The following is a 26249-nucleotide window of genomic DNA, read 5'->3' on the forward strand; positions in this document are numbered from 1 at the left end:
CGTTCCTGGGAGCAGCACCCCATTTCTCTTTGGAAATCTATCTTCCTACATTAGATGAGGTCCCGGTCAAGCTGTCAATCAAAGTACCTCATCCTCACTAGTGAGGGGGGGTGGGTGTTGAACCCCATTTAGCCAATGGGACTCTTGGAATTCTAGTGGAATGAACCTGGGAAAAACCTGGAAGTTGATACCCTGAAGGGGTCTTGCTGCTTGTTTGGAGTCTGCCCCCCAGCCCAGCCCTGAGGTCTGGGTCTGCCCCCCAGCCCAGCCCTGAGGTCTGGGTCTTTGGCTGTTTCCAGAACCTGTAAACCACTCTAGATTCTTCTGGCTGGTTCTGTCTGGCTCAAGTCAACCAGGGCCTGTTCCTGCGGCCTGTAGCCCTTGAACAGCGATTACCGCAGGGAGGGACATGTGACTCCTGAGCCCGCTGGGACTTGAACCCAGGTGTCTAGATTCCCAGCCCGAGCTCATGTCCCCTGGGAGGAGCCTCTGGCCAAGGGGAGTGGCAGGATCGAAATGAAGGGGAACCGAAGAGAAGAAATGAATATTCTTGTCTGTACAGTTGGGTGTGGGAGGCTGGGGGGTTGACCACTGAGCAAGGCGTGGGGAGGCGCATGGAAACCGGACGGGGGGCTCCCTGCAGGGTGCGGTGAGCCGGCAGGGCTCCTGGTACCACGGACACGTATCGTGGCCCTGCCCAGCACCCGTGGCAGAGGGTAGGAACTCAGCTCTGGGCTGGGGATGCGGGCTGCGGGGCCTCCTGGGGAACAAGCATTTGGTAAACAGAGCATGTGCTGACCTGGTTCAGACAAGCCGGGGTGGGTTTGTGACTCCGTGTGGTGGGAGGACCCACAACCGGGCCATGTCTAACTCTCTGTGAAAGCGAAACCAGCCACCCACCAAATACGGAGGCCCCTGCGAGTTCTGAAAGCTGCGCAGCCTGTCTCTTTATTAACCAGCACCCAAAGTGGAAACCACTCAGTGGGACAGATTCAAGGTCAGCCAGCCAACGGGGTGTGTGTGTGTGTGTGTGTGTGTGCGCGCGCGCGCGTGCGCCTGGGCCTCCCTAGACCTTGAAAGTCAGGCCTTCAACCATGCAGCCAGCCAGGAAGACATCCTGCAGCAAAGCCCCTTGGGTCCCCTTAGGGGTGACCCCCTAGGGTCACCCACCCCTTGACTTCCCTAGGCGGCAAGAGGTTTTTGTCTTAGGCCCTCCTGACTTGTCTGCTGAGACCCAGCGCCCACACCTGGCTGCAGGGCGGGTATCACACCTCAGACCCCCGGCCAGTGCCCCGGCAGACAGAATTGTGCGGCAGCCCTATTTCTCTTGTCCTCTCACCAGATTCTCACCTTGCTGTCCTCCAGGCTGGTCAGCCATTGCCAAAGCGGGTGGTGGGGTTGGGTGACAATTATAGGCAACCTCAAATCTTAAATCGATCTGCTAAGCGACGGTCCCTCCACGAGCGGCCGAAACACCTGTTCCAAGTCACAGAGCCCGACCTGGCCTTGTTTCATTATAAAAGTGATTGATTTAGGACCTTCTAAAGCTTGGAAGTCTCTGGCAGGACCAACCAGTAGGGCTTGGAGGGGCGTCACGGGTAGATGGGCCAAGTGGCGGCCCCCCCCCCCCCCCCCCCCCCCCGGGGTTCCTCTGCGTCCTTGCTGGCCTCGAGGGTTCTGAGACTGAGGTCTCCAGTGGAGACTCCCGCCTCCCCCCTCCCCCCAGGAGCCTGGTCCCCTGCTCACCCCTGCTGCAAAGGATGCTGGGAAAGTAACGTTTTGGCTGGTTGCTTGGGACACAAGGGCTCCTAGAGAAGCAAACACCTGCAAACACAGGAAAGGTTTGCACAGCCACTCCGTGACCACGGTGGAAGATAAATATCCGGCCAGCACCTGAGATGAAACGGCCCCCGACAGAGGGTCCTGCAGCAGCCCCAGGCCTCAGCCTCCCCGCCCACAAATGCCCCTTCCTGTGTTGTTTTCTGAGGCAGACCTGAGCGGGGGCGGGAGTCGGGGGTATGTGTTGTGTATTTCTTAGCACCGATGGCCAGTATTTGAAATCAGACGATGTTGTGTTTTTAAACCCCTATGTCGAGCCTCTCTTGAAAAGGGGCGTTTTGGGGCGGGATGGAGCCTGCATGCCCACCGGCCTTCTGTGAGACAGTTGGAGTCTGGGGGCTCACCCCTGCGCTCCTGCCTGGCCCCGCAGGCATGTCAGCAGCGGACTCCTGCCCGAGGCCCCGTGAGGGAGATGCCCCCCTCGCGTGACCGTCCTCTAGGCTGGGAGGCCAAGACAGTGGGGTGTGTGTCAGTCAATTGCTAATGGTCCATGATGTCCTCACCGTGGGACTGGGGGGGCCCCTGGTGTGTGCCCACAAAGCCTGTATACTTAGAAACGTTGCCAGGGGATCCTGCTTTCAACTTGGGGGCACACTTGTGTGAGGACACAGGTGGGGAATGGTTAGGGTTAGGGTGTCCCGGGAAGAAGGACAGAGGCCGCAGCCCCACCGTCCTCCCCTGAGTACCATCCTCAGGAACCTTCTCCATGAGTCCTTGTCACAGGCCCAGCACTTCTGGAAGCTTGTCACCTGCCCTGAATGTTCCTTCTGCAGGCTCAGCCCGGCCCCTTTCTTCCCGAAAGGAGACCCATGGGTTTTCTGTATCCTCCCTGTGTCCTGTTTCGGGATCTGCCGAAGTAGAATTGCTCCTTTTCTCTCAGGGCCGCCTCACTGGGATTCTTAAAGTGGCAATGGGACCGACATGTCAGGATGCCAAGGGTCGGGGACCAAGGGAAGGTTTTGCAGTCTCTCTATGTGATGCAGGGCCGGGGTCAGCGCACCTGGGACCTGCCCACTGCTGGAAGCTGCCCTCCTCACTGCCCGGGGGTCCCCTGTTGTCTGGGGGCCCTGGGTTCCCGGCCCTGGAGCCCGGCTTAAGTGGGGGCATCATTCCAGAGCTGGGGCCAATTTCGGACCCCATCTGGCTGCTCTCCTCCCAGCAGATATGGTAGGTGGCAGGGCAGGGGGGCGGGGGTGCAGGCACGGCCTCCAGATAGAAGAATTTTTTCCGATTCCTTAAGAAAAATACCAAGAAAAAAAAAAGCAAGCAAGCATAACGTCTCAATTGAGAGGAACTTCTCACAGACACATTGCAAACATCACACGTTCTCTTTCCTCGGTGTAACACCTAGATTGCCTTCTGAGAAAGATCACAGATCTTGGTGAAACCTGCTAAAAAAAAGTGAAAGGATTCTTTTCTACCTGTTTCCCACGGGAAAGGGGGAGACCATGGTAGGTGCTGGTAGAAGGTCTCGGCGTTCTCCTGACCGTCCCCACAATGGGACTCTGGCCTGGCTATCCAGAGCCTGGGATTAGGAGTAGAGATGGCTGTGGACAGAATGCGTCTCTCCCCGGTCTCCTTCGGCCTAGGGAGGTGGTCCCACAGGCCTGGAGACTCAAGGACATTTTTAGGTTCCTTGGGAGAGGTAAGAAATGATCAGGGGGAGTAGGAGGACTGGTATTCGGGGAGCCCTCAGAGGAGCTCTGTCCCCCACAAAGTGTCCCCTACTTTTTATTTTGTATTTGGTTCCAAATTTTATTTATTTTCTTAAGTAGATATTAGGTCCCCAGGAAACAGAATTCAAATTGCACAAAAAGTTATTCAGGAAAGTTCCTCCCCTTCCCTGCCCTCCCAGGTCTCCCAGATCCCCTCCCCAAAGGAAAATACTGCCACCCATTTCTAGAAATTCCTTCCAGAGCAACTTAGTGCACGTACATGCTAGTTCACAGACATGCTCACACACACACATTTGCACACACACACAGCCTTACACGTGCATAAACAGCATCTTCATAAATGCACACACTCACATACCCACATGCTTCCCCCCACAGACGTGCCTTCACACCCAGCATATACTCACAACATGTGTGCTCACGCCTACTCACCATCACATCCTCGCATGCACTCTTACAAATGTCCACACGCCCATCCGTGCACACACACTCACATGGACGGGCTCGCCCTCATGTACATCCACACCCACACACACTTGCACACCCCGTCTCACATTCACACACGCAACACTCACTCACATCTACATGGCTAAGGGAAAACACACTTTGTTTTGCACTTGGCTTTGGGACCCTCCACCGTGCACCCTGGGGACTGTTCTGGGTCAGGGACAGAGATCTGGCCACTTCGTTTGTCTTCGGCTGAATCACCTTCTGCTGTGCGGGTGGTGCTTAATTTACTCACCAGTCATCCTCTGCTGGTTCACGTTCTGGCTATTTCCAGGCTTGGTGCACACGTGTCCGACGTGCACCCGCCTCCTTTTGCAGTGTGGGCTTGAGACAAGCCACAGCTAGGTCAGGGGCCGGAGCTGTTGATGGCGGTCGACAAATCGCCCCCCAGAGAGACTGTGCCCCTTGAAGCACCCACCAGCGGAGTGACCCACGCTTTAAAACCACGCTGATGGCAAACCTTTTGAAACGCCAAATACATCACTCCCTGTGTTCTTTTTAATTTGTATCTTCTGGAATCATCATTGTATTAGATTTGAAAACATTGAGGCTTCTTTTTCCTTCCATCCCTGCAGATTGACACACTCTGTGTGTCAGGTGATTTCTAGACTCTGGAACTGCCGGGATGAGTCCCACATAGTTCCTGGTTCCCGCCGTGACCCGAGAAGCAGTGACTGCTGTGTGCGCAGAATCCGCCCTGGCTGGGTGGGAAAGCCAGGCAGGACTGGCTTTCAACTGGGGAGCGGAGATCGTGAGGGACGAGTAGGGTGGGAATGGAGTGACCAACTTTCTCCCAGCCTTGGCAACAAACGTGCCATGTCCTGAAACCCCTTCCGGCCCAGGCAAAGTGGGACAGCTAGTTCCCCTGGAGTAGTCCTGGCAAGGAAGCAGGGAGGTGGCCTTTCTTTCTTTCCTTCCTTGCTCCCTCCCTTCCTCCCCCTCTCTCTTTCTCCCTTTCTTTCTTGCTTGCTTTCTCACTTTCTTTCTTTCCAAATTTTATCTATTTATTTGATAGAGAGAGAAGGAGCATAAGCAGTGGGGAGAAGCAGAGGAAGAGGGAGAAACAGACTTCCCACTGAGCAGGGAGCGACGCAGGGCTTAATCCCAGGACCCTGGGATCATGACCTGAGCTGAAGGCAGACAGTTAACCCACTAAGCCACCCAGGCATCCCAGGAATGACTTCCTATGTGAAAGGCACAGTTTGCATGAGACGTGAGCTGCTCAAGGTGCTGGAGAAGGAAAGGCTGGTGAACATGGGAGAATATGGATATCACACCTGGAGCCTAGGAGGCCAGCGGCAGCGACAGCGACAGTGGGGGTGTGCTGAGCACCGGCAGTCACAGGGACTAGAGTTTCAGGCCCCTGGTCCTGTGGGGGCTGGGCGGGGAGGAGGCCCGCTGGAGGAGGAGGCTAGGTCTGACCCCCAGAAGTCCTGAGATGAAGGTCTGGGCAGGTCTCAGTGGGCTCTGTCAGGCCTCTGCCATTAGAGAAGCTTCTGGATTCCTCTTCAGGGTACCTCACTCTGATATCCTCTACACCCTGGTTCAAATCCTGGCTCTGCCATGTTCTGCCAGATGACCCCCGAGCCTCAGTTTCCTTGCCCGAGAATGGGAAGGGAGAGCAGGAGGAGCAGTGGGGAGTGGCCAATGCCTGACCTGGAGGAGAAGGTCAGAGACAGCGGCTGGGCTTCTCCTGCGGGGGGCTTTGTGGCCAAGACCAAGGGTCCAGATTTAATTCTGAACGTGCTGGGAACTACCGGAAGGTTTAAAAGGGGGGTGCTGCAGAGAAATGATCTGATTTGGCTTTGGGAAAGATGGTTCTGGCTGCTGAGTGGAGAGCAGACTTGGGGGGGGTGTCAGGAGTGGAAACAGGGGGCCAGGAAGGGGGGTCCTGGGGACCCAGCTCGGGGGCAGGTGATGGTCGCTGGGACAGGCATGGGGGCTCAACGGAGCAACCTGCTCCCCGCCTGCACTGTGCATGCTGTGGGGGTGGGTGTGTGCGCAAGCCCGGCCGCCTGCTCAGCTCTCATCTGGCTTTAACACTGAGCTCGGCCCCCACCGACCCTCTGTGTATCAGTCAGGGTAAAGACCACTGCCCGCTGAAACCCAGCCTCTGAACCTCCCGGGCCCCTCCCGGCCCTGTCCTTCTCGCTCCCGTTATAGTTCAGTGTGGTTTGTCTGAGGAGGAGTCGAAGGTGGGGCCCTCAGGTACCCGCTAGGGGTTCACATCTTCTAGGGGATTCTTGTGGGGGAGGGGGAGACAGAGGAGGGAAGAAAGGGAAAGGGGGGAGAGAGGGAGGGAGGATATGAAGAGACAGGAGAAGAAGAGGGGCGAGAGGGAGAGGGGGAGACACAGAGAGAGGAGAGGATGGGAGGAGGAGAGGGGAAGGAGACAGAAGCAGGACAAAATCACTTCCACCACACCCCCTGGCCCCGCAGTCCCCCAGCTTCAGTGGACTATGAGAGAGGATGACCTATGGACTCCCCAGACGCCCAGGAGGACAGGGACAATGGGCGAGAGGGACATATGCCCACCTTCTCTCTCCATCACGATGTGTCCCCTCCTTTGTCCTCCTATAGCCGTTAGATTTTAGGTGGAGGGTGCAGACCATGTGGGGTTGAAGCTTTCCTGGCCCCTCAGAGCCACACTTGTCTTTCCACCTCAGGGGGCCTGGCCTGAGCCCCTAAACAAAAAGCTCGATCCTCTGGGCCTGGGTGGGGGAAGCTTCCTGTTTCAAGCCGCCCCAGCAGGGGGAGGCGGCCTGTTGCTGCATCCCCCCACCTGGGGCTGTGGCTGGCAGGAGCCCCCTCCCCTGGGCCTGCTCTAGCCTAGGGCCTGCTGCTGCTCAGAAAGTCTGCTCAGCCTCCTCTCCCCTGCCTTCGGGACATCTTGGATGCTCAGTAAATGGTTGTTGAGTGAACAAAAGAAGGGACTAAGGAAAGAAGGTTGGAGGAGGGGAACTGGTTGGGGCCGGCGTGGAGGGCAGGCTCATGTCATCTCCATGGGCAAAGCTGCTGGCAACCTGGGTCTGTGACTTCTGGCTTCTGACTTCTGGCTTTGCCTGGGGATGTATTTTTTCTTTATGTGTGTGTGTGTGTGTGTGTGTGTATTTTTAAGATTTCACTTATTTATTTGTCAGAGAGATAGAACAAGAGAGCAAGCATAAGCAGGGAGAACGGCAGGCAGAGGAAGAAGCGAGCTCCTTGATGAGCAGGGAGCCCGATGCGGGACTCCATCCCAGGACCCTGGGATCATGATCCGAGCCGAAGGCAGACGCTTAATGACTAAGTCACCCAGGCGTCCTGTCTTTATGTGTTTTTTAAAAGTTTCAACTGAATGCATTGATTTGGGGGCAGGAAATATGTTCGGGTGGTACACACGGGTCTACAGTAACAAACATCCTTTCTACCTCCCCCTTTCTGACCTGGCTTTCCTTCCGGGGAGAACCAACGCTCCCGGTTTCTTGAGAAGCTTCCAGAAATATTCTAGGCTTAATACATCTTGGCTATTCTTTTCGTCTTTGTGGTGGTTGTGCTGATGAGCCACTCCTGCTACGAAAGCCTTGCTCTGGGAGAGAGGAGGGGCTGGGGAGCCCTCTCTGTGCGGTGGACGGTCGGAACCATCGTGCCTCCTTCCGCCGGGTGGACACTGATGCCCAGGAAGAGAGGGTCACTCTGCAGGCAGGCTCTGAAGAAGGTCCCACTCTTCTCAGGGACGCTGGCCTCCTACTTCTGTTTCTAATCAGAAGGGAGCCTACTGACTCTCTTCTCAGGCTGTCAATGCTGCTCTTCCTTCCATGCAGATGGCAGCTTCCATGGAACTGCTTATCAGAAAGTGTCCCTGAAGCAGGGTCATTAAAATCAGGAGAAAGAGAGAACACAGAGCTCCTGCTTCTGGATGCTGGATAGGACTTCACGGGCCCCTGGGCCTGGGACGCTGCGCCTGACCAGGTGTGCACCTTTCTAAAAAGGGGCCCCCAGTTTCTCATCATTTGGAAAAAAGTCCTGAGCATGGGGTGGATGGGGAGGAAAGGCTTAGGAGCCATGACTTGAAAAGGAAGGTTCTAGAATGCTTAGTAAGACGCCAGCAAAGTGTTTGCAAAGTCCTGGAACAGGGTCTTCTCTGAAAGCTGAATTAAGTAGCGGGCTCCCTGGAAGCCTGGGTGAAAAGGGAGGTCTCTGAGAGGTGGTGGTATAGGTGTGAGTATCACTGGGGACACCTCAAAGGACTTGTTAGTGGCTGTGTGTGTGTGTGTGTGTGTGTGTGACTGGATGAAGGTGTCAGAGGCTTGAAGTGGCCCCCTGTGAGATGGGCTGGGGTGGTGGAGGGGGAAAAAGAAGGGGCTATACCCCTCAGGCTCCTACGTGCCACAAGGCACCCATATGAGAGGGACCGGGCATGTATGCGTGTGCGTGTGTGAGCGCGCGAGAGAGCATATGTGAGTGTGTCGGCTGCCAAGACACCCACACGGTCCCACCTCCCCCCAGCGGGGGAGGGAGATCTTTATCGGGCCCCTAGGTGCTTCAGGAGTTTCAGAGTTTCTCACCAGCCTGATCTCTCCCCGTCCCCACCCCAGGCCTTGCCCCCTCCATCCTCTGCACAGGAAGTGGGCTGGCCCTGGGGTTTTGGTCTTTGCCGGCCTCCTCAGCCAGCTGCTACCTGGGCTGCCGGAGTTGGAGGGAGTCAGAGCCGGGCTCCGGGGGAGATGGCTGCGGACCCAGCAGCGGAGAGATCCCGAGAGAGCACACTGCGGCCCCATGTCTCAGCCAGGTGACTCTGCCCTCACCCTGCCGCTGCCTGGTTCCCAGCGACCTGGGGTCTCCCTCCCGGCCCTGCCTGCAGCTTGGGGCTGGAAGCGAAGGTCATGGGACAGCTTCCAGCTCTCATCTCCTAGATGCCCCAGGAGGTTCCACTGGAACTTCCATCTCCCAGCCCTCCTGGCCCCCAACCTTATCTCGAAATCCCTCCAAGATGAGGCAGGTCCTGATCAGGGTTTTGGCTTTGAAGAAAAAGCTGGTCCCTAGTTCCGGGCTACCCCTCCTTCCCAGGCCATCCCTGGGGAAGCTGGGGGCTGCTCTGGGATAAGGGGTGTCCTAACCCAGAAGGGGTGAGGAAAGAGGCAGGAGGACTGGGAGAGGGGAGGCCAGCTGAGCCCCAGATGGAGGACACTGGGATGTGGGGTAGGGAGACACGCGAGCTCCCTCCGGGCGGCTGTGGAATGGGAACCATGTTGGGGAGGCATCCCCGTGTAAAGTGCTCCTTAAGAGGCTCTGGGGTGGGAGGGAAGGGAGGGGGCCCCTCTGAGACCTAGCCATGAAGTGGGCTTGTCTCCTCTCTGGGGGCCCTGGGCAGCAGCGGGGGCGGGGGGCACAGACTGGCGGGTTTGAGTCCGGATTGTCCCTCCCTTGGCCATGTGAGCAGACAGGTCTGTAGTGTCTCCAGGCACCACTAGAGTGGATAGGATTCCATCTCTGGGGCTGGCCTTTCTCCTGGGGGGACAAGGCCTCCTGTCCTGGACTGTGTTTGGAGACCTCAGCGGGGGGTGGCTGGGGGGCAGAGCCATTTCTGAGGGTCCCCCCTCCTAGCCCTATAGCCTGGATTCCGAACCCAGCTGGGGAGATGCTTCTGGAGTTAAACAGCAAGAGGCCAGCTCCCCGCCCCTCCGCCCACCACCTTGTGTGTTGGGGGGCGGTGGCCAGGAGGATGAGGCGAGATGGTGCCCATCACAGCTGGTGGTCTGGCTGTGGAGCTCCTGCCTCTGGTCCTCACCCCACCGCCCCCTGCCCTCCCCCCGCGCCTCCTGCCCCCAGCGCCCTATGGCCCACAGTTTCAGCCTCAGCGGTGGCGGGAAATCAGGCAGTACTGACCCAGTTCAACCCCCGGCTCGGCCCCACTCTGGCCTGGGCGAGAGGCTTACTGGCCTCAGCCTCCTCATCTGAGAAAAGGAGTCATAACGGTACCTACTCCCAGGGTTGCTGCAGGGACTAAGTGGGGTGATATCTGCTGAGTGCTAAGGACCTGGGCACAGAATGAGAGTCGAGTATTAGTCACCATTCCCGTCCTCATCCCTGTCACCATCATCACCATTGTCATCTCCTCACTTGAAATCAGATGACTGGCTTTGAGTCCAGCTGCCCGGGGCAGCGCGAAGTTCAGTCTTGGCATCTGTCGCAGGGGTGGTGGGGGTGACGACAGCCACCTTCCAGGGTTGCAGTGGGGACCTCATGAGTCAGTGAGTGTCGCTGTGCCCCCATGAAGGGCAGGGAGTGTGGGTGTGCGTGCGAACCCAGGGCTCGTGGGGCTTAGGACTCAGAGGTCCTGCTTGCTCTCCCTGAGGCTGGGCCCGTGGCCTTGAGCAGGTTCCTTAACCTCCCTGAGCCTCAGTTCCCTGCCTGGCCGGAGGGTGCAGCCTTGGCGCCGTCCTGGAGCCCTCCCTGCTCCGACCGGCTCAGGAACAGCCCACACTCCCCTCTCTGTGCCCTTTGCAATCGTGATGTACATCGCTGCGCCCTTTCTGCTATGAGTGGTGGGGAACTCGTTGTAGATGGTGTTTCTGCTCCGCTGGCTCGCCGCGGCTGGGGCTGTGGTTTGGCCTTGACCTTCCTGTGATCTTGTATGACTTTGCCCCGACTCTCCTCCTGTCATCCTGAAGCTCTATACCAGGTCCTGCCTTGGGCATGGGCTTGCCTTGCCGGCTGGTGCTGGCCAGGGGCGGCACCCTCCAGGGGGCAGATAGTACCCATGCTCCCAGGCCGTGAATGAGTGAGTAGGGGGGCACAGGGGGGCTTACTGGACCCCTTGAGGGTCTCAACGCTGTGCCCTGTGCTGTGGGGGGATTCCCAAGGAAAAAGGCAACCAGCCCCCATCCCCTATCCCCACTGGGGAGCTCCCCATCCTGTGGGGATGCTGGGCTGGGGACTCCTTTTCAAACTCAAGCCAGACACCTGACAGTTGGCCTGTGCCCTTGCTGGGCCCTGACTCCTCAACTCCAGGGGCGGAGGGCTGGTGACCTTACCTCTGGGACCAGTGCCTGGGACAGGGTCTGGGCAGGGCCAAAGGATGTGAGGGAACAGGCCCTGTGGGCGAACGAGCGGGGGGATGAGATCCCAGCTCTGCCTCTTATGCACATATGACCTTGGCGGGTGAAGGACTCGGAGCCTTAGTTTCTTCATCTGTGTAAGGGGATAACACAAGCACCCAGCCCCAAGCCTCTGGGGATAGAAGATGATCTAGTGTACGTAAATTGCTGGGCACAGTGGGAGTGCTCAGTACACCCCCAAGTACTGCTGTGACATAGTCCGTGAGTATCGAGTATGTCGCCCGTCTCAGTGGTGGGGGGAGACAGAGTCAGAGAAGCTATAGGAGCCCCTGTCTGGGCTCTGGGTCTGCCCTGACTTGGTTTCCACACCTGCCTCTGATCAGCTCTGTGATCTTGGGCAGTTTATTTTACGTCCTCGTGCCTCAGTTTCCCCATCTGAAAATGCAGATAATGAGAGGATCTCCAGTAGAGTTTTTGCTGCTTCATTTAAAGGGTGGAACACAGCCTGGCTTCTAGGAGCCTCCTGATGATGGTTTTAGGTGTGACTAAGGGGGCAGCAGGGAAGGGAAGAGGTGACCTGTAATCCCAGCTCTGTGCTGGTCTCCCTGTGTGGACCCGAGTGAATCTTTCCTTTTTCTGGGCCTCAGTTTCCCCAGCTTTTGAACAAGGGCATGGGCTCTCTCAGAGAGCCCTCTGAGCCCTGACAATGTATGGTTCCCAGAATCCCCAAAGGAAGGGAGCATGTGTGGGGCCGAGGGACCAGCAGGTGCAAAGGCCCTGAGACTGGATGGTATTGGCTTGGTAGAAAGTGGAATGGGCCACCCTGAGATGGACAGGGCTCAGCCCGCCTCACAGCGACCAGGGACCTGGAGCAGGTGTTCACTTGTGCTTTCTCCCCCTTTCTTTCCCCCAGGGCTCTTTTCCCCAGCTCCCACCCGTGGATGTGATGGCAGCGCCGGCTCTGTCCTGCTATCTGTCCCTCCTTGTCTTCCTCCTGGCCCTGGCCATCCCTCAGGGATTCACAGCGGCAGATGGTGAGGATCCTGGCATCTGGATAGCTGTTCTTTCTCTTGGGAAGGCGGCCAACCCTTGTAGAACCCCTTTCAGGAGCCCTGCTTCTAGGCAGAGGCCCTTCAGCAGGGGCAGGAGGGAGGCAAGGGCAACGGGACCAGAGATCAGGCATCCACCTTCTCCCTTGGCCCTTCTGCGGCCAGCCACTCATGCCTCATCTTGTTAGCAGACACCCCCAAGCTCACATGCTTCTACAACTCAAAAGCCAACATCTCCTGTGCCTGGAGCTGGGATGGGGACCCACAGGCCTCGTCCTGCAAGATCCATGCTTGGCCAGATAGACGGTGAGTGTGGGGTTGACCAGCAAGAAGGCAGCATCTCGGGATTGGTGTGCGGGGTGGGGGGGTGGTTCCTATAATCTTAGAATCTTGGGACGCCTTCCTGGCGGACTCCAAGATGTTGCACTTTGAGAATCTGGATTGATAGGACCCACAGACTCTTGGTGTCCCTGAAGTCTGGAAAACAAAGGGGCTGGATATTTAGACTCCTGGAACCAGGGCGGGAGTGAGGAGTGGGGGTCCAGGCTGCAGGGGAGGGGCCGGAGATGAGCTAGACAGGGTAGTTTGGGGACACTGGGCTGTGAGACTGATGGGTCAAGACTAAAGTCGACTTCAGAAGCAAGGGGCGGGGGAAGAAAGGGGGCTCCCTAAGCTTTCTGAGAGACATCTAGGGCAGCTCTGGAAACAGGTGCCTGGGCATGGTTGGGATTCTGGGGGCTGGGAGGGAGTCAGGGAAGGGGCTGCTGTGATCCGTGATCCATGCATCTTGATGACAACAGCTTTTGGTTTGGCCGTGGTCTTGGGTGGGTGGCGATTCCACAGGGTTGCAAGTCCAGCCCTGAGGGAAGACTCTGGAGGGCTTTAGGTGGGGAGGCCGACGTGTCCTGCACTGTTTGATTCTAGAAGATCACTGTGGCTACTGTGAGGCCAGGCTGGGGAGGACAGGAAGAGGTGCTCGTGATGGGAGGGGGAGCAGGTGGGGGGATGGGGGTCTCTGCTGAGGTTGGCATAGAGCCTGCACAGACTGGCCTTGCTGCAAGGGTGGGGCCATCCCGAGGGCCGGCTCTGGGGGTCCCTCCTTTTGTCCTAAGGAGGTTCTTTTGCCTTGAAAGGCCTTGGAACAGGTCCTGCGAGCTGCTCCCACTGAGCCCGGCGTTCTGGGTCTGTCACCTGATTCTTGGATCCCCAGATGTGAGTACTGAGAGCCGGGAAGAGAGCCCAGGGGAGGGCAGGTGCGGGGCGGGGAGCTTCCAGGGGCAGAGCAGGGCTCAGAGAGCCCAGTGGCTTTGGCTACAGCCGGTGGCACAGCAGGCTGCCCCAGGGCAAGAGAGGCAGAAGGAAGCAGGGCAGCGTCCAAAGGCCAGAACTCAGGGCTGACTGAGGCTTGAGAGATCTGTGGTCCGAGGGGCTCGGTCATTCTGCCTCTGCTCCACTCTTCTCCTCATGCTTTGTGGGTCCCGCGACACTTCTGTACTCTTTATCAGGTGGGGGAAGGGGTACCCACCCGTAACAACACCCCCTCTGAGTCTTCCAAGGTCTTGGCAAGTGCAAGGCAGCATGAGCTTCAGAGTGTGGATCCTGGAGCTGAAGGTTTGGGTGCCTGGTCCCGGCTCCACTGTAACACCCACTGGGTGACATCAGGCAACTGCTGCGTCCTAGGCTTCCCTTCTCGAAGTGGCAAGAATGACGGCACCTGCCTCGTAGAGCTGTTCTGGGGGTTAAAGCACTAAACACCATGCCCAGAGCAGAGCATGCACTTGACTTTGCAGTCCGTGGATCCTGGGGACTTTGTGGGTGGGCTCCAGCACTGCCCCTTTCTTACCAGAGAGGAAACCTGAGGCTCAGAGAGGCCCTGCCAGTGAGGGGCAGAGCTGGGACTGAACCTTCTAGATGGGCATGTGGCCACATCCATGCATGGGCATCAAATTACTGTTGGTCACGCCGTCCTTGACAGCAGCGGGCACTAGGGTTGCCCAGACCACCTCTTCCAGCCGTCATTGGGTCATACCCATTCTTAAGGGGCAGGAGAATGTGGAGAAAGGCTCACACGTCTGGAGTCAGACGGCCATGCCTGTCCCCGTGAGCTCTGCAGAGGGTCTGCCTTCGGATCCTGGCCCCACCTTTTCGTCGCTGTGTGACCTCAGGCGAGGCCCTAGCCTCTCTGAGCTTCAGCATTCTTGGCTGCAGGACGAGAAGAGACATAGGGCTTGTCTCACAGGGTGTTGAGTTAAATGAGAGAATGTGTGTCCAGCACGCAGAAGAGTGCGTGGACAGAGGATGAACCCAACACAATATATTCCTGGCATCTTTGTAAGGACTATGATCATAGTAATAATGACGATACTACTATCATTATCTGGAAACATCAGGCCCCTACAACAGCCAGACACAGCAAGGGGCAGCGTCCTTGGGTTGGAGAGGGAGGAATTGTTCCCAGCTCTGGGGACTCATACGATCAGGTTCAAGTTTCGCTCATGGTGGGCCCTGTGGCAGGTAGGTCAGAGGGACTGTGTCCTGGGTCCTGGACCTGAAAACACCACCTCAGAACCCAGAGCACAGCTCTGGAGGGGACATGCATCAGACTTTCCTCCCACAAGGCGCTCCTCTGCACAGGGAGGAGGCTGCCGTAAGCCGCAGCCCTCGGTCAGGTGTCACAGCCTAGGGCTGCGTCTCTGTGGGGACAGTGGTTACAGAGGCCTGGTTTTGAATCCAGAGTCCCCTGCTGACCAATGCATGACTTTGGGCCACTCACCTGCATTATGAGGATGGTTTGCTCTGACAATCAGCCAGAGAAATGCCTAAGGCGCCCGAATAGTGCTTGCCAATGGGAGAGGCTTGCCGCGTGCCCATTTCCTTCCCCAAAAGCCAGGGTGTGGGAGTGGGGAGAGGTAGGCTTTCACACTCCGAACTGTTACACAGGTACAGTTCCAGACCTGCCTTCTTTTGGGGGCTCATCCTGTTTGCATGCCTCTTGGGATGGGGAACTCCCTCCCTTTCAAGGCAGCTCACTTCACTTTAGATCACGGATCAAACTCTGCTTGCTGCCTGTTTTTGTAAATAAAGTTTTATTGGTACACGGCCATGCCATTCTCCTATGGTGTCTCTGGTTGGTTTTCACAGGCCAGCAACAGAATTGAGTAGTTGCGACTGAGACCGTTTGATCTGCAAAGCTAGAAATATTTACTTTCTGTACCCTCACGGAAAAAGCCTGCCGACCCCAGCCTTAGCCGGAGGGGCTCATGGAGGGGCCCCACTTTTGTTGTGGTCTTGGTCTTCCCTCTCTCCTATCGTCCCCACCACCCGCGCCCCATCCCTACCATGTCCTTCTCTTGCAGGCTCAGAGTCTGACTGCGGCTGACATTGTCAAAATGAGCGTGATATGCCACGAAGGGGGGAGGTGGAGGACACTGATGACCCAGGACTTCAAGCCCTTTGAGAACCGTGAGTGATGAATTGGGAAGGGTAGGGGGACTGGGGCGGGCTGGGAACCCCGTCCTGTTTTTCCCTCTGGGACCCTCCCTGATTCAGTCTCTTTCCATACCCACGTGTGACCTCTCACTGCCCACTGCCCTCAGGCTGTAGTTCTGGCTCCTTCCCCCGATACTCAGCATCTGGCCCGGGCTTCCCAATCGAGCACTGCTCCTCTCCTGGCCTGTATTCCTGTCACAACCAAAGGCCAGCTCTCTGAATTCAACTTGCCCATTCATGCCTCTGAGCCTTTGCATTTGTGGGTGCCACAGCCCAGAAAGCTCTTCCCATCAGAAAAGTTCCCCCTCACCATTCAAGGCTCAGTGAAGAGTCACCTCCACCAGGAAGCCTTCCCAGACTCTCCCAGCCCTTCGTACCTCCTCTTTCAGGGTGTTTATGTTTTTTCAGGTTCCTTAATGCCTGATTTGGGGACTGTCTCCCTCACTGGGCTGTGAGCTCCCTGAGGGCAGAATGTCTATCTTCCCTAAGTCTCTACTCCAAGTACCCAGCACCAAGCCTTATCTGGGCAGTGCTCTGGGAAGGTTTTTGAATGACCGCATGCCCAGTCCCATCCCCAGACCATATAAGGGAGAAAGGGCGAGATCTAGACAGGGTGCTCAATGCAGCCTTGCCTTAACAGAATGAGGTCTGCCCAGAATATCATTTCACACGTCTGAGCCTCAGTTTGCCCATCAAGAATGGGGAGAATCAGTTATCGGCTGGACCCTGGGTTGCCATAAGGAGTCTGTGACCCCGGGTTGCCATAAGGAGTCTGTGAGTCTGTGACTGCTTAACACATGCTCAACAGACATTCACTCAGTGTTATTCGTGTAGTTCAAGAGTCCCAGGCTTAGAAAAACTTAGGTCAGTTTAACTTCAGAATTATTAAATCTTATAATCCTATAAGGTTCCTGAGATTCAATTAAATGACATGAAATGATTCCTGTAAAGCTCTCAGATCCATTCTGGAGGCAGAGAACAGAGGCCTTCATTTGTTTTCATACAGCAGATTATCAGGTGTCTTAATCAGGTAATGCTCCAGGCACCAAGAATACATCAGAAAACACATTCCCTGCCCTCAGTGAGCACATGGTCTGCTGGGGGAGATGGAAAATGAACAAAGAACCCCAAATAAATACTTGATGTATCAGGTGGGGTTAAGTGCTAGGCAGGAAAATAAAACAGGTTAGGGGGTAGAAGAAGTCTTCTCCAAGGAGGTGAGGATCTCTGGGGGTGAGGAGGGTGCCCAGGAGGGAGAAGGAGCAAAGGAGCAGGTGCAAAGGTAGAGATGGGGGCATGTCTGAACTTTATCCTCTTGGCATGCCATGGTGACCCAGCATCCCCTGAGGTCACTGTCTCTTCCTCTCTCTCACCTCCAGTTCGCCTGATGGCCCCCGACTTGCTCCAAATCACCCATGTCGGGACCCACAAATGCAACATAACCTGGAAAGTCCCGCAGTCCTCCCATTACATTGAAAGTTACCTGGAGTTTGAGGCCCGGACAAGGTCCCCAGGCCACAGCTGGGAGGTGAGTGCATGGCCTGGTCCCCACCTGCCCCGACTCCTCCCTCCAGTCCTGGTCACCCTGTCCAGGCTTCATGTCAGCAAAGCCACGGTAGTCCCCAGGCGGCCCCTGCTGCTCCCCTGTCCTGCCTGCTCTGGCCTCTTCGCCCCCTATGTGCCCCCCGACAGCCCAGGGCTTCCAGCTGGTGGCAGATGTCAGGGCTAGAGTTTACATGGCCAAGAAGCAGGTGACTATCCTCTGAGATTTCAGAGGCCCTGGGAAGCCACCTGTCCGTGCAGCTCTGTGCATGGATGGTGAGTGAGAGGGAGGGGTTCAGGATGCCCTTGGGGTTTGGGGCTGAGTAGTCAGGGATGCGGGGGGAGAGTGGCAGGGGAGGAGCTGGCAGGGAGGAATGCAGGTGTCGCCCACTCAGCCTCCCAGCCAGCCCCTGCCATGGGAGGTGAGGTGGGCTGTGGGGCCCCCTCCACTCTGACAGCCCCCCTCCTCTCTCTGCCCCAGGAGGCCTCCGTGCTGATCCTTAGGCAAAACCAGCAATGGATTTGCCTTGAGACACTTACTCCGGGCACCTTGTATGAATTTCAAGTGCGGGTCAGGGCCCACCTAGGCAGTCACAAGGCTTGGAGTCCCTGGAGTCAGCCCTTGGCCTTCAGGACGAGGCCTGCAGGTACCAGGGGACAGAAGGGGTGGGACGGAGCTCAGACCGGAGGGGATGGCTGGTGTGTGGCCTGGAGGGCAGCTGGTGGGGGAGGCCTGGGACTGGGGTACAGGGCTCAGCCTGAGTCGGGCTCACCTGCTATGGTTAGCCCACTCATTGTGACCCTGCAGGGTGAGCAGTGTGGTCGGGGTGGGCTGCTCGCATCTGGAAGCCTCAGTTTCTGCATCTGTAAAGTGGGCACTGTGCTACCCGGCAGACCTGCTGTGATGAGGCACACGATGCCCCTTGTCAGCTGGGCCCACGGCAGGTCTCCTGGGCCAGCCGGGACCTGCCAAGGCCTTGGGTCAGAGGCCAGCCTGTCCCTAGGCACCAGGGTGGCTGCAGGGGGTGGGGGATGCTAGAGGGATCTGGGCGAGCAGGGGCGCTTCTCTAACCTCTCTCCCCGCTTCTCCTCCCACCCCTGGGTGGCCTCAGGGAAGCGGACTCTGACCTTTCCTCGGTTTGGCCATGTCGTCGTGGGCATTAGCAGTGCCTTCGGCTTTCTCATCTTGGTCTACTTTTTGGCCAAATGTCAGTACATCCGACTGTGGTAAGAGCCCTCCTTTCCCGCTCCTTCGTGCTCTCATCTGACACACACCCCCTGACTGCTCAGGCCCTCAGCTCAGACTCCTGCTCAGACACACCTGTGCTCCCTCTGCCCTCCCCACAGTCCTCCCTGCCTGATACCTAGCTTTTCCCTGGCACCAACCCCCAAAGACGGAACCCCAGGGAACCAGCCTGAGGGGAGCCGGGGAGGGAGAGCCCCACGGAGACCCCGCCCAGAGCATGACTCTGAGTATGTGTGTGCACATGTGTGTGTATGCGTGTGTGCAAATGCCTGCTGTCTCTATGTGTATGTGTCCTCAGGGATCTCTCTAGATCCCTTTGTCAAGCCCCAGCTCAGTGCCAGGACTGGTACTGAGTGCTGGGAATACAAGGGAAGGCTACATACTTGCAGTCCCGGCTTCATTGAGCTCATGGTCGCATGGAAGAAGGCAGATGTTTATAAATCATACGCAAGTACGATGACACACCATGATAAAAGGGTAAAGGAAGGTACTCGATGGACTGGAAGCAGGCCACAGGGAGAGGAAACTTGGCTGGGGGATGGCCAGCAGAAACATGCCTAAGGAAGTGATGATTCCCTTGAAATCTGAAGGAGGAGCTAACCAGGCATGGGGAGGGGATGGGGAGTGCATAGGCAAACAGAGGAAATAGGGTGTGCAAAGGCCCTACATGTGTAATGCAAAGCAGCATTACAGCAACTGAGAGTTCAGGGAAGCAAGTGTGGCTGGAGACCAGAAGGGGTGGAAGAGAGGGCTGACCTGAGCCTGAACATCTAACCAGCATCTAAAGCAGCCAGGCTTTCTGGGTCCTTGAGGCTATGACCACATTTTTGAGGCTGATGCACACAGATACTGGGGCACTCAATGTGGCAAGCAGAGCATGGGCTGGAATTCAGCACCCACTCAGTACCCCCCTAAAACCGGGAGCCCTTGGGCAGTGCACAACCTGAACGACCATTCTTGATAGTCTGGACATGGAGACACACAATCTGGTCTCTTTCCTACCTCCTGCTCCTTGTTCTCTCTACTCCAAACATTTGGCTCTGTGCAGTCCCTGACCACTTGGGCTCCTGTGGTCCCCCACCCCCACATCCTTCTTTTGCACAGACCTCTGCTTTGTGTCCACAGAATGAATGGTCATGTTGCACACTTGGTTCGTGTCTGTCTCCCCATCAGAATGTCAGAAAGAGACCTTCTCTGTCTGCCATTCTTGTGTCCCTAGGCCCCCACCCTCCCTTACTGGACAGTCACTTTGTACTGATCCAACAGATGAATGCGGAATGGCTCTGTACCCTCCCTTCAGGGCAGTGGGGTGCCAGCGGGACACCATGGCCCCTTTCCCTTCTCATCCTCATTCCCTCCCTCCTCTTCCCCTGTTCAGGCTGAAGAAGGTTCTGAAGTGCCACATCCCAGACCCGTCGGAGTTCTTTTCCCAGCTGAAGTCAGAGCATGGAGGAGATTTCCAGGTAGGAGTCTGGAGCTGGCGGAGAGAAGCAGGCATCTGGCTTGGGCTGGCATGGGGGCGGCCAGAGGTGTGAGTGGGTGGGGAGGTGGTGGGTTTGCACTTTGCGAAAGGAGACAAATACTGAAGCGAGCAGCCTCTGGGCTGGGTGTGGGTCCCTTTCCCCAGCTTGGGCACCAGCATTCTCAGGCTGAATGGCACCTCCTGTCCGAGCCAGACAATCTGGTTCTAATCCCGGCTCCAGCCCTTCCTGGCTGTGTGACCTCGGGCGCGTTACGGAATGTCTCTTGTGCTCAGCTTTCCCACTTGTACAACAGGGAGGGAAACTTACGTAAGCGTTACTTACATGGATGGGCCCAAGATCACTGGCTGGCATGTAGTAAGTGCTCAAGGGGCCCTAGCTAGAATTTCGGTCACCGGTCTGTTGACTGAACAGGACCTGCCCCTTCTCTGCTCTGCCACCCCCCCACACACACAACTTGTGCCGACTCTCTTAATGGGCAGCGGTTCCTCACCCTCTGCAGGAAGCGCTGGGCAGGCTCCAACACCTTATCCCTCATGGTAACAATTCTTTGAGCTGCTTCTCATCAATCGAAGCAGAGTCACTGGGAAGGTGCTGGCCCAGATAGTAGTAACACTGAACCCCATTTAAACCTCAGTCGTCTCCCCTCCTGGAGCCCACGCTTGCTTCAGGAAGGAAGTGTTGTGGCAGAAAGGGGCTGTGGTGGGCTGCTTCTCTCACTCCCCCCTCCCTAAGCTCTCTGGATTTGACGGAGGATGAGGTCGGGGTGGAGGGAGATCAGCAGGAGTGCGGAAGGGCTGGAAAGCCATACTGGGCCAGAGATGTCAAGAGTTGGCTTTGGAATTCCCTATTACAGCTGATCAGGGCCCATTCTGGAATTCTTTGGAAAACTCCCAAGATTTGGAGATAGCTTGCCTACAGTTCTCTCGATGTGGGGGAATGGACCTCCTTAAAATTCTTCCTAAAGCCCTAAAGATAGTGAGCTCCCTGTCAACAGAGGCATTCTAGCAAGTCTTGGCTGACTGTATGTCAGAAATATAGCAGAAGGTACACCTGGTTGGAGGCTGGACTGGATGCATCCTTAGTCCTCTTCCCGGGTGAAATCTTTCTGATTCTATGGGACTAGGACCTTTTGAGCTGGGAGTGGGCTCCATCCTAGAGAGGTACCAACCACTCTGTCTTCCCACGTGGTCATCCCCAGGTCTAGATGCTTGCTCCAGACCTGGGGTGTGGAAGGTAGATCCCAAGGAAGCTGTGGGATGCGCAATGTGGTGAGGGTTGGGGCGGGTCAAGGGGGCCCTAACCTCTCCTCTGCATCTGGGTGGGAGGTCTGCTCCTATCTCCCTACGCCAGGACCTCTAGCTACCAGGCCACAAGGCCCACTGCTCTGTCCAGGGGACCCGGGGATATGCGTGCCAGTGTGTGAGTGTGTGTGTGTGAAGGGGGATGTGTTCCTCCTTGCACCTGCCTCCCTGCCCCGTCCCCCCAACTTCAGGGCACTGAGGATGGAAGCCCAGGCCCAGGAAGTAGCTGACCCTCTGAAAGGGGCCGGCACACCAGGCAGGGCTGGTCACAGCCCCGGCCTCTCCATCTGGTTGCACAGCCCTTCCCCTCCTCCCTTGCCTCCTCCAGGGCTGGACCCCCCTCCCGACTCCACTCCCCGGAACCTGCTCTCTCCCTCTCTTCCCAGCCTACTGGGCGCAGAAGTGTAGGAGGAGCCCAATGGGCCTGGTCCGTGTGCTCAAGGGACGCCAGTCCAGCTGCTGAGGGCTCCCAGGACAGAGGGCTGTTGGGTCCCCATCACACCCCCTGAGGGCCTACTGTCCCTTTTGCTTCTGTGGGTGGTCTGCCTTTTACCCTGGGCCAGGGAGTTCCGCCTTCAGTTTCTTATTTTGACATTCTCCTGCTCACAATAAGGAAGTTAGGAAAGAGGGGGCTAAGTGTTGCGGGATTGAGGCTCAGAGAGGGGCAGTAACCCGCCCAGGGTCACACAGTCAGTGAGGACCAGGGCTCTCCGGACTCTGGAGCTACTGGGAAGGGCTCTGGCGGGTACTTTCTTCTCTCTGTGGAGGGACAGTGTGGCAGGAGGGGGCTGCATATCATTGGGGGGCGGGCAGAGAATGTCAGGACCATCCGCGCCCACCAGAGATTTTGTCAGAGAGCCGGCTGTGTGTTCAGGGCTAGGGGACGGCCCCTCTCTGGGCATCTGTAAGGTGGACAAGATGGGCTCCATTCGGGGCCCTTTCAGCTTTGACCCTGGTTTGTGGACTCACACACTTGGCTAGCCCCTACCTGAGGCACTGAGGCTTTTCCCCTTTGCCTGGTGCCTCGTGTGGTGCCAGGCTCACAGCACCATAAACAGTCCCTCATTGAAACAACACATCCCCTCTGGGCTGGGTGTGGGCACCTACAGGAATCACCCTCCCCAGGCTGACCCAGAGCATTCTGCAAATCGGTGTGTGTTGTGTGTGTGTGTGGGGGGGGGGTGTAGTCAGGGAGGCCTTCCTGGAGGTGGAAGCCCTGAGTAGACCATAATGAGGAGTTGTTGCTGAGATTCTGGAGGAGGAGGCATCCTACTCACCTTCCATCTGTTCTCTCTCCTGGCAGAAGTGGCTCTCCTCGCCCTTCCCCTCGTCATCCTTCAGTCCCAATACCCAGGCACCCGAGATCTCCCCGCTGGAGGTGCTGGACCGGGACACCAAGGCCACACAGCTGCTCCTGCTGCAGCAGAAGGGGCCCTCACCCTCGGCCGAGACCAGCGGCCACTCGCTGACCAGCTGCTTTACCAACCAAGGTTACTTCTTCTTCCACCTCCCTGACGCTCTGGAGATCGAGGCCTGCCAGGTGTACTTCAGCTATGACCCCTGCACAGAAGAGTCCGAGGAGGGCGGGGCTGGGGCGCCTGAGGGGTCTCTCCTCCCACCCCTGCCGCCCCTGCCGCCCCTCTCCTCGCCACCCCTGCCAGCAGAAGACGATGCCTACTGCACCTTCCCCCCTGGGGATGACCTGCTTCTCTTCTCTCCCGGGCTCCTGGGTGGCCCCGTCCCCCCCAACACCATGGCCGGGGGCAGTGGAGCCTGTGAAGAGAAGCTGCCCCCCTCTCTGTGGGAGGGAGCTCCCCGAGACTGGGCCCCCCAGGCCCTGGTGCCTCCCAACCCAGGAGTGTCTGACCCGGGGGACAGCCAGCCACCGCTGGAGCGCGCCCTGGGAGAAGCAAGAGAGGAGGTCCCGGCCCCTGGCCCCACGGAGGGGATCGGCTTCCCCTGGGCTAGACCCCCCGGGTATGGCCAGGTTGGAACCCCTGCCTCCTGCCTGACCCTGAACACCGATGCCTATGTGTCTCTCCAAGAGCTGCAGGAGCAGGACCCGGCTCACTTGGTGTAGACAGACAAGGCAGGCTGCTGCCCACTGTTGTGCCAGGCCCAGGTGAGGACTCTGTCCTCAAGGCTTGTCCGCTGCTGAGTCACCCAGTGCCTAGCTGCCCCCTGGACATCCCTGCCCTGAGGGCCCCCACCCAGCCTTGCCCCCTCGGGCATTCATTTCCAAATGGCAACTGCTGCTCCCCGGTTCTGTGGCCCAAGCCAGGAATTACAGTGGGTGGGGACACTGTGACTCCCCTCAGCTGTCACGGAGTCCCATGGCTTTTGCCTTTAAAGCATCCCTCCTCTGGAGCCCTGCAAGGACTCTTCAGGGAGAGTTCTCGGGGTTCTCCAGCGATCTTCACCGTGTCCCCCTCACTGGGCTTCCTGCCCCAGTCCCACCCCCTCCTGCCCATCCTCCACAGGGCAGCCAGAGCGCTCTCTCCGAACCACAAACCATATGGCTCTGCTGCCCTAGCTTAAAGCCCACCATGGCTCCCCGCTGCCCTCCGCACCACTTCTTGGCCTGGCTGTCATGTTGGGACATTACCTCCTAGAACCCTCCCAGTGGTCCTACTGAGCCACCAGCAGCTCCCTCACGCCCCACACATTTGCACATGCTGTTCCCTGTACCTGCGGTGCTCTCTCCTCCCTCATCCAGGTGACCAATCCCCTTATCCCTCAAGGGTCCTTTCTGCTTCCTTTGGAGAGAAACTCTGCATCCATTAATGCTCCCGGACTTCAAGCTTCCGTGTCATGGGGTGGCTAGACAAAGTGGCCCAGTCACTTCGCCCTTGGGATCTCTTGTGACCTCAGAATGCTTAGCTACTGTGTCCTTGCCACTGTGGCCCAATTTGTGACGCGAATCCCCCAGGAAAGCAGACACTGGCTGGATCTTTCCATCGTGGTTTCATGGATTCATAAATCATGCTGCTAGGAAGTAAACCTCTCCTAGTGGCTGGTTCTGAGGCTGTCACAGGGAGTCTAGACCTCTCTTGGAGAGATCTCTTCCACAACTGAGGGGGCTGGCACGCTGCGTCCAGACGGGCAACTTGCTTGGCACCCCTATCCTATTCCCTGTAGTGAACTATCTGGGACCACCTTGCTTGGACTCCCTGTGCCCGGCTGCCTTCACACAGGGGCCATCGTCCTCTTCTGAGGTTAAGACTCAGAGAGGCGAAGCCCCAGGCTCACTAGGCTCCAGCATGCCCATTCCAGCAAGAGCCTCGTCCCCTTTCACCGCAGTCCTCCCCGCAGCACAAACACAGACTCACACCCCAAAGCACAAACACAGACTCACACAGCTGACCCCTTCCTCCTCGGTTCTCCCCATCACCTCTCCACTTCTCTTCCTTCTGTCCCTGGCACAGATCACACCTGTGATGCCTGCCACAACCTTCCTCTCACAGGAGCAACCCCAAGGAGCAAAGGACTCCTTCCCAGGTCCCTGATATGTGAGTGCACTGAGCCAGCACTTATAGGCCCTGCTCCTAGCTGATTGGGTGCCTGACACAAGCCCACCCATAGGCCGACAAGCTTGCTGCCTATGAGCTGGCTTAGAACAGAAGCTCCGCCCAGTCAGGGAGGCCCGGCCTGAACTGGCCAATCAGATTTCTCTCAGTCTTGAGCATTTCAACTCAGGGTCTTAAGAAGGTAGGTCCCTGGGAGCAGGTGCCTGTGCAGAAGGCTCTTGGAGAAGCCTGGGGTGGAGGAGTTCAGCCCGGTTAGCAGAGGGCACTGGGTTCTGCTACAGAGACTCCCATTGACAGAGGGCTACCGACGGTTCGCTCAAGAGTCTCATTTTCCTTAAGTCCGAAATAAACTCCCTTTTCCTGAGGTTGTCTGAGTCTTGGATCCTTACCACGGAAGAGCTTGAGCACTTGGTCACTCCTGACGTACGATGCCACGTGTTCTGGGCCACGAGGTTCCTCAGTCCTGGCCTGAGCATCAAACCCAAGCTCCGTGACCAGACCCTCGCTCTGTGTCCCCGCGCAAACCATGAAACCCCTCTGTGAGTCAGTTTCCACTTGGAAGAGTTCTTGGGACAGTTCTGGTTCTTAAGCCTTGGGCATTTGTGCCATACGGATGTTCAATGACTTGTGTGTGCCATCTCTGTTATTGTTTACCTCATTATTTTTCTTCAAATCCTTCACTTTTTTGTTCACTTTTATTTAAAAAGAAAAATCTTTGTATTGCTTCTGTAAACGGAAAAGCTGATATTCACTATAAATAAAAGGTGACTGTAAAAAGTAAATACAATAAAATAAAAAGCCTCAATTCTTTGCCTGCTGTAAGTCTGCTCTCTTAGGTTAAAGGGGAGGTTAACAAGTGTTGGGAAACTGTTGAAGACATGCCAGCCAGCCACAAATGGTGAGAAAGCAAAAAGATTGTAAAAGGGATATCTTTTTCACTAATAGGAGTCAGGTTTATCTTATTCTGTGTCTGGGCACCATCTGATATGGTCTCATGGGAAAATACAAGTAAAATATCATAAAAATATAATATATATATTTAATAGAATATAAATCAACATACTATAAACAGAATACACAATAAATATAAACCAAATAGAATATATAGAATTTTTACTATATGTAAATAGAATATAAATATATGTTATACAAATTATATATGTGTGCATATAAATATATTTACATGCATATAAATATGTATAAATACATATAATATGTATATGTATATAATATGTATATGTATAAATACATATTTATATGCATATAAATACATATGTGTGTGTGTATATATAAATATATATATATATATATATATATATATATATATATATATATAAAATTTTTTTCTTCTTTGCCTTTGACTCTGAATAGTTGGACCAGATTATGGATGGCAATATTGGGCATTCATAAAGCCGCACCGTAGCAGACATCACTAATCAATTTCACCCACTCATGGCAGACATTGCTAATTAATCACGGCTGTCCTTCCTGCAAAGTTTGAGGACAGTTTGAGACTCTGCAGGCAGGTCCCAATTGATCCTAGCTGGCA

General features: G+C 56.4%; 1 protein-coding gene across 2 annotated transcripts; it reads left to right on the forward strand.

The window, feature by feature from the left end:
* The first annotated feature begins 11962 nt into the window (after nucleotides 1–11962).
* LOC111157559 (interleukin 2 receptor subunit beta) lies at nucleotides 11963–25346 on the forward strand. Of its 2 annotated transcripts, none has more exons than XM_022519072.1 (9): nucleotides 11963–12096; nucleotides 12303–12417; nucleotides 13245–13323; nucleotides 15468–15573; nucleotides 16980–17128; nucleotides 17624–17789; nucleotides 18255–18369; nucleotides 19767–19851; nucleotides 22477–25346. In XM_022519072.1, exons 1-9 carry the CDS (start codon nucleotides 12009–12011, stop codon nucleotides 23251–23253), a joined length of 1680 nt encoding a protein of 559 aa, XP_022374780.1. In that variant the 5' UTR covers nucleotides 11963–12008; the 3' UTR covers nucleotides 23254–25346. The 2 variants fall into 2 exon arrangements, with proteins under 2 accessions (XP_022374780.1, XP_022374779.1); XM_022519071.1 differs by having other exon boundaries at nucleotides 12009–12096; nucleotides 12300–12417.
* The last annotated feature ends 903 nt before the right edge of the window (nucleotides 25347–26249 follow it).

This window comes from Enhydra lutris, unplaced genomic scaffold (assembly GCF_002288905.1).
Source record: "Enhydra lutris kenyoni isolate GAN:26980312 unplaced genomic scaffold, ASM228890v2 scaffoldscaffold55, whole genome shotgun sequence".
Taxonomy (NCBI): Eukaryota; Metazoa; Chordata; class Mammalia; order Carnivora; family Mustelidae; genus Enhydra; species Enhydra lutris.

Coding starts and splice junctions, on each gene's coding strand:
- LOC111157559 (XM_022519071.1), top strand. CDS start 12,009: ATGGCAGCGCCGGCTCTGTCCTGCTATCTGTCCCTCCTTGTCTTCCTC. Junction 12,418..13,244: donor CATGCTTGGCCAGATAGACG/GTGAGTGTGGGG, acceptor TTGCCTTGAAAG/GCCTTGGAACAGGTCCTGCG. Junction 19,852..22,476: donor AGCATGGAGGAGATTTCCAG/GTAGGAGTCTGG, acceptor CTCTCCTGGCAG/AAGTGGCTCTCCTCGCCCTT.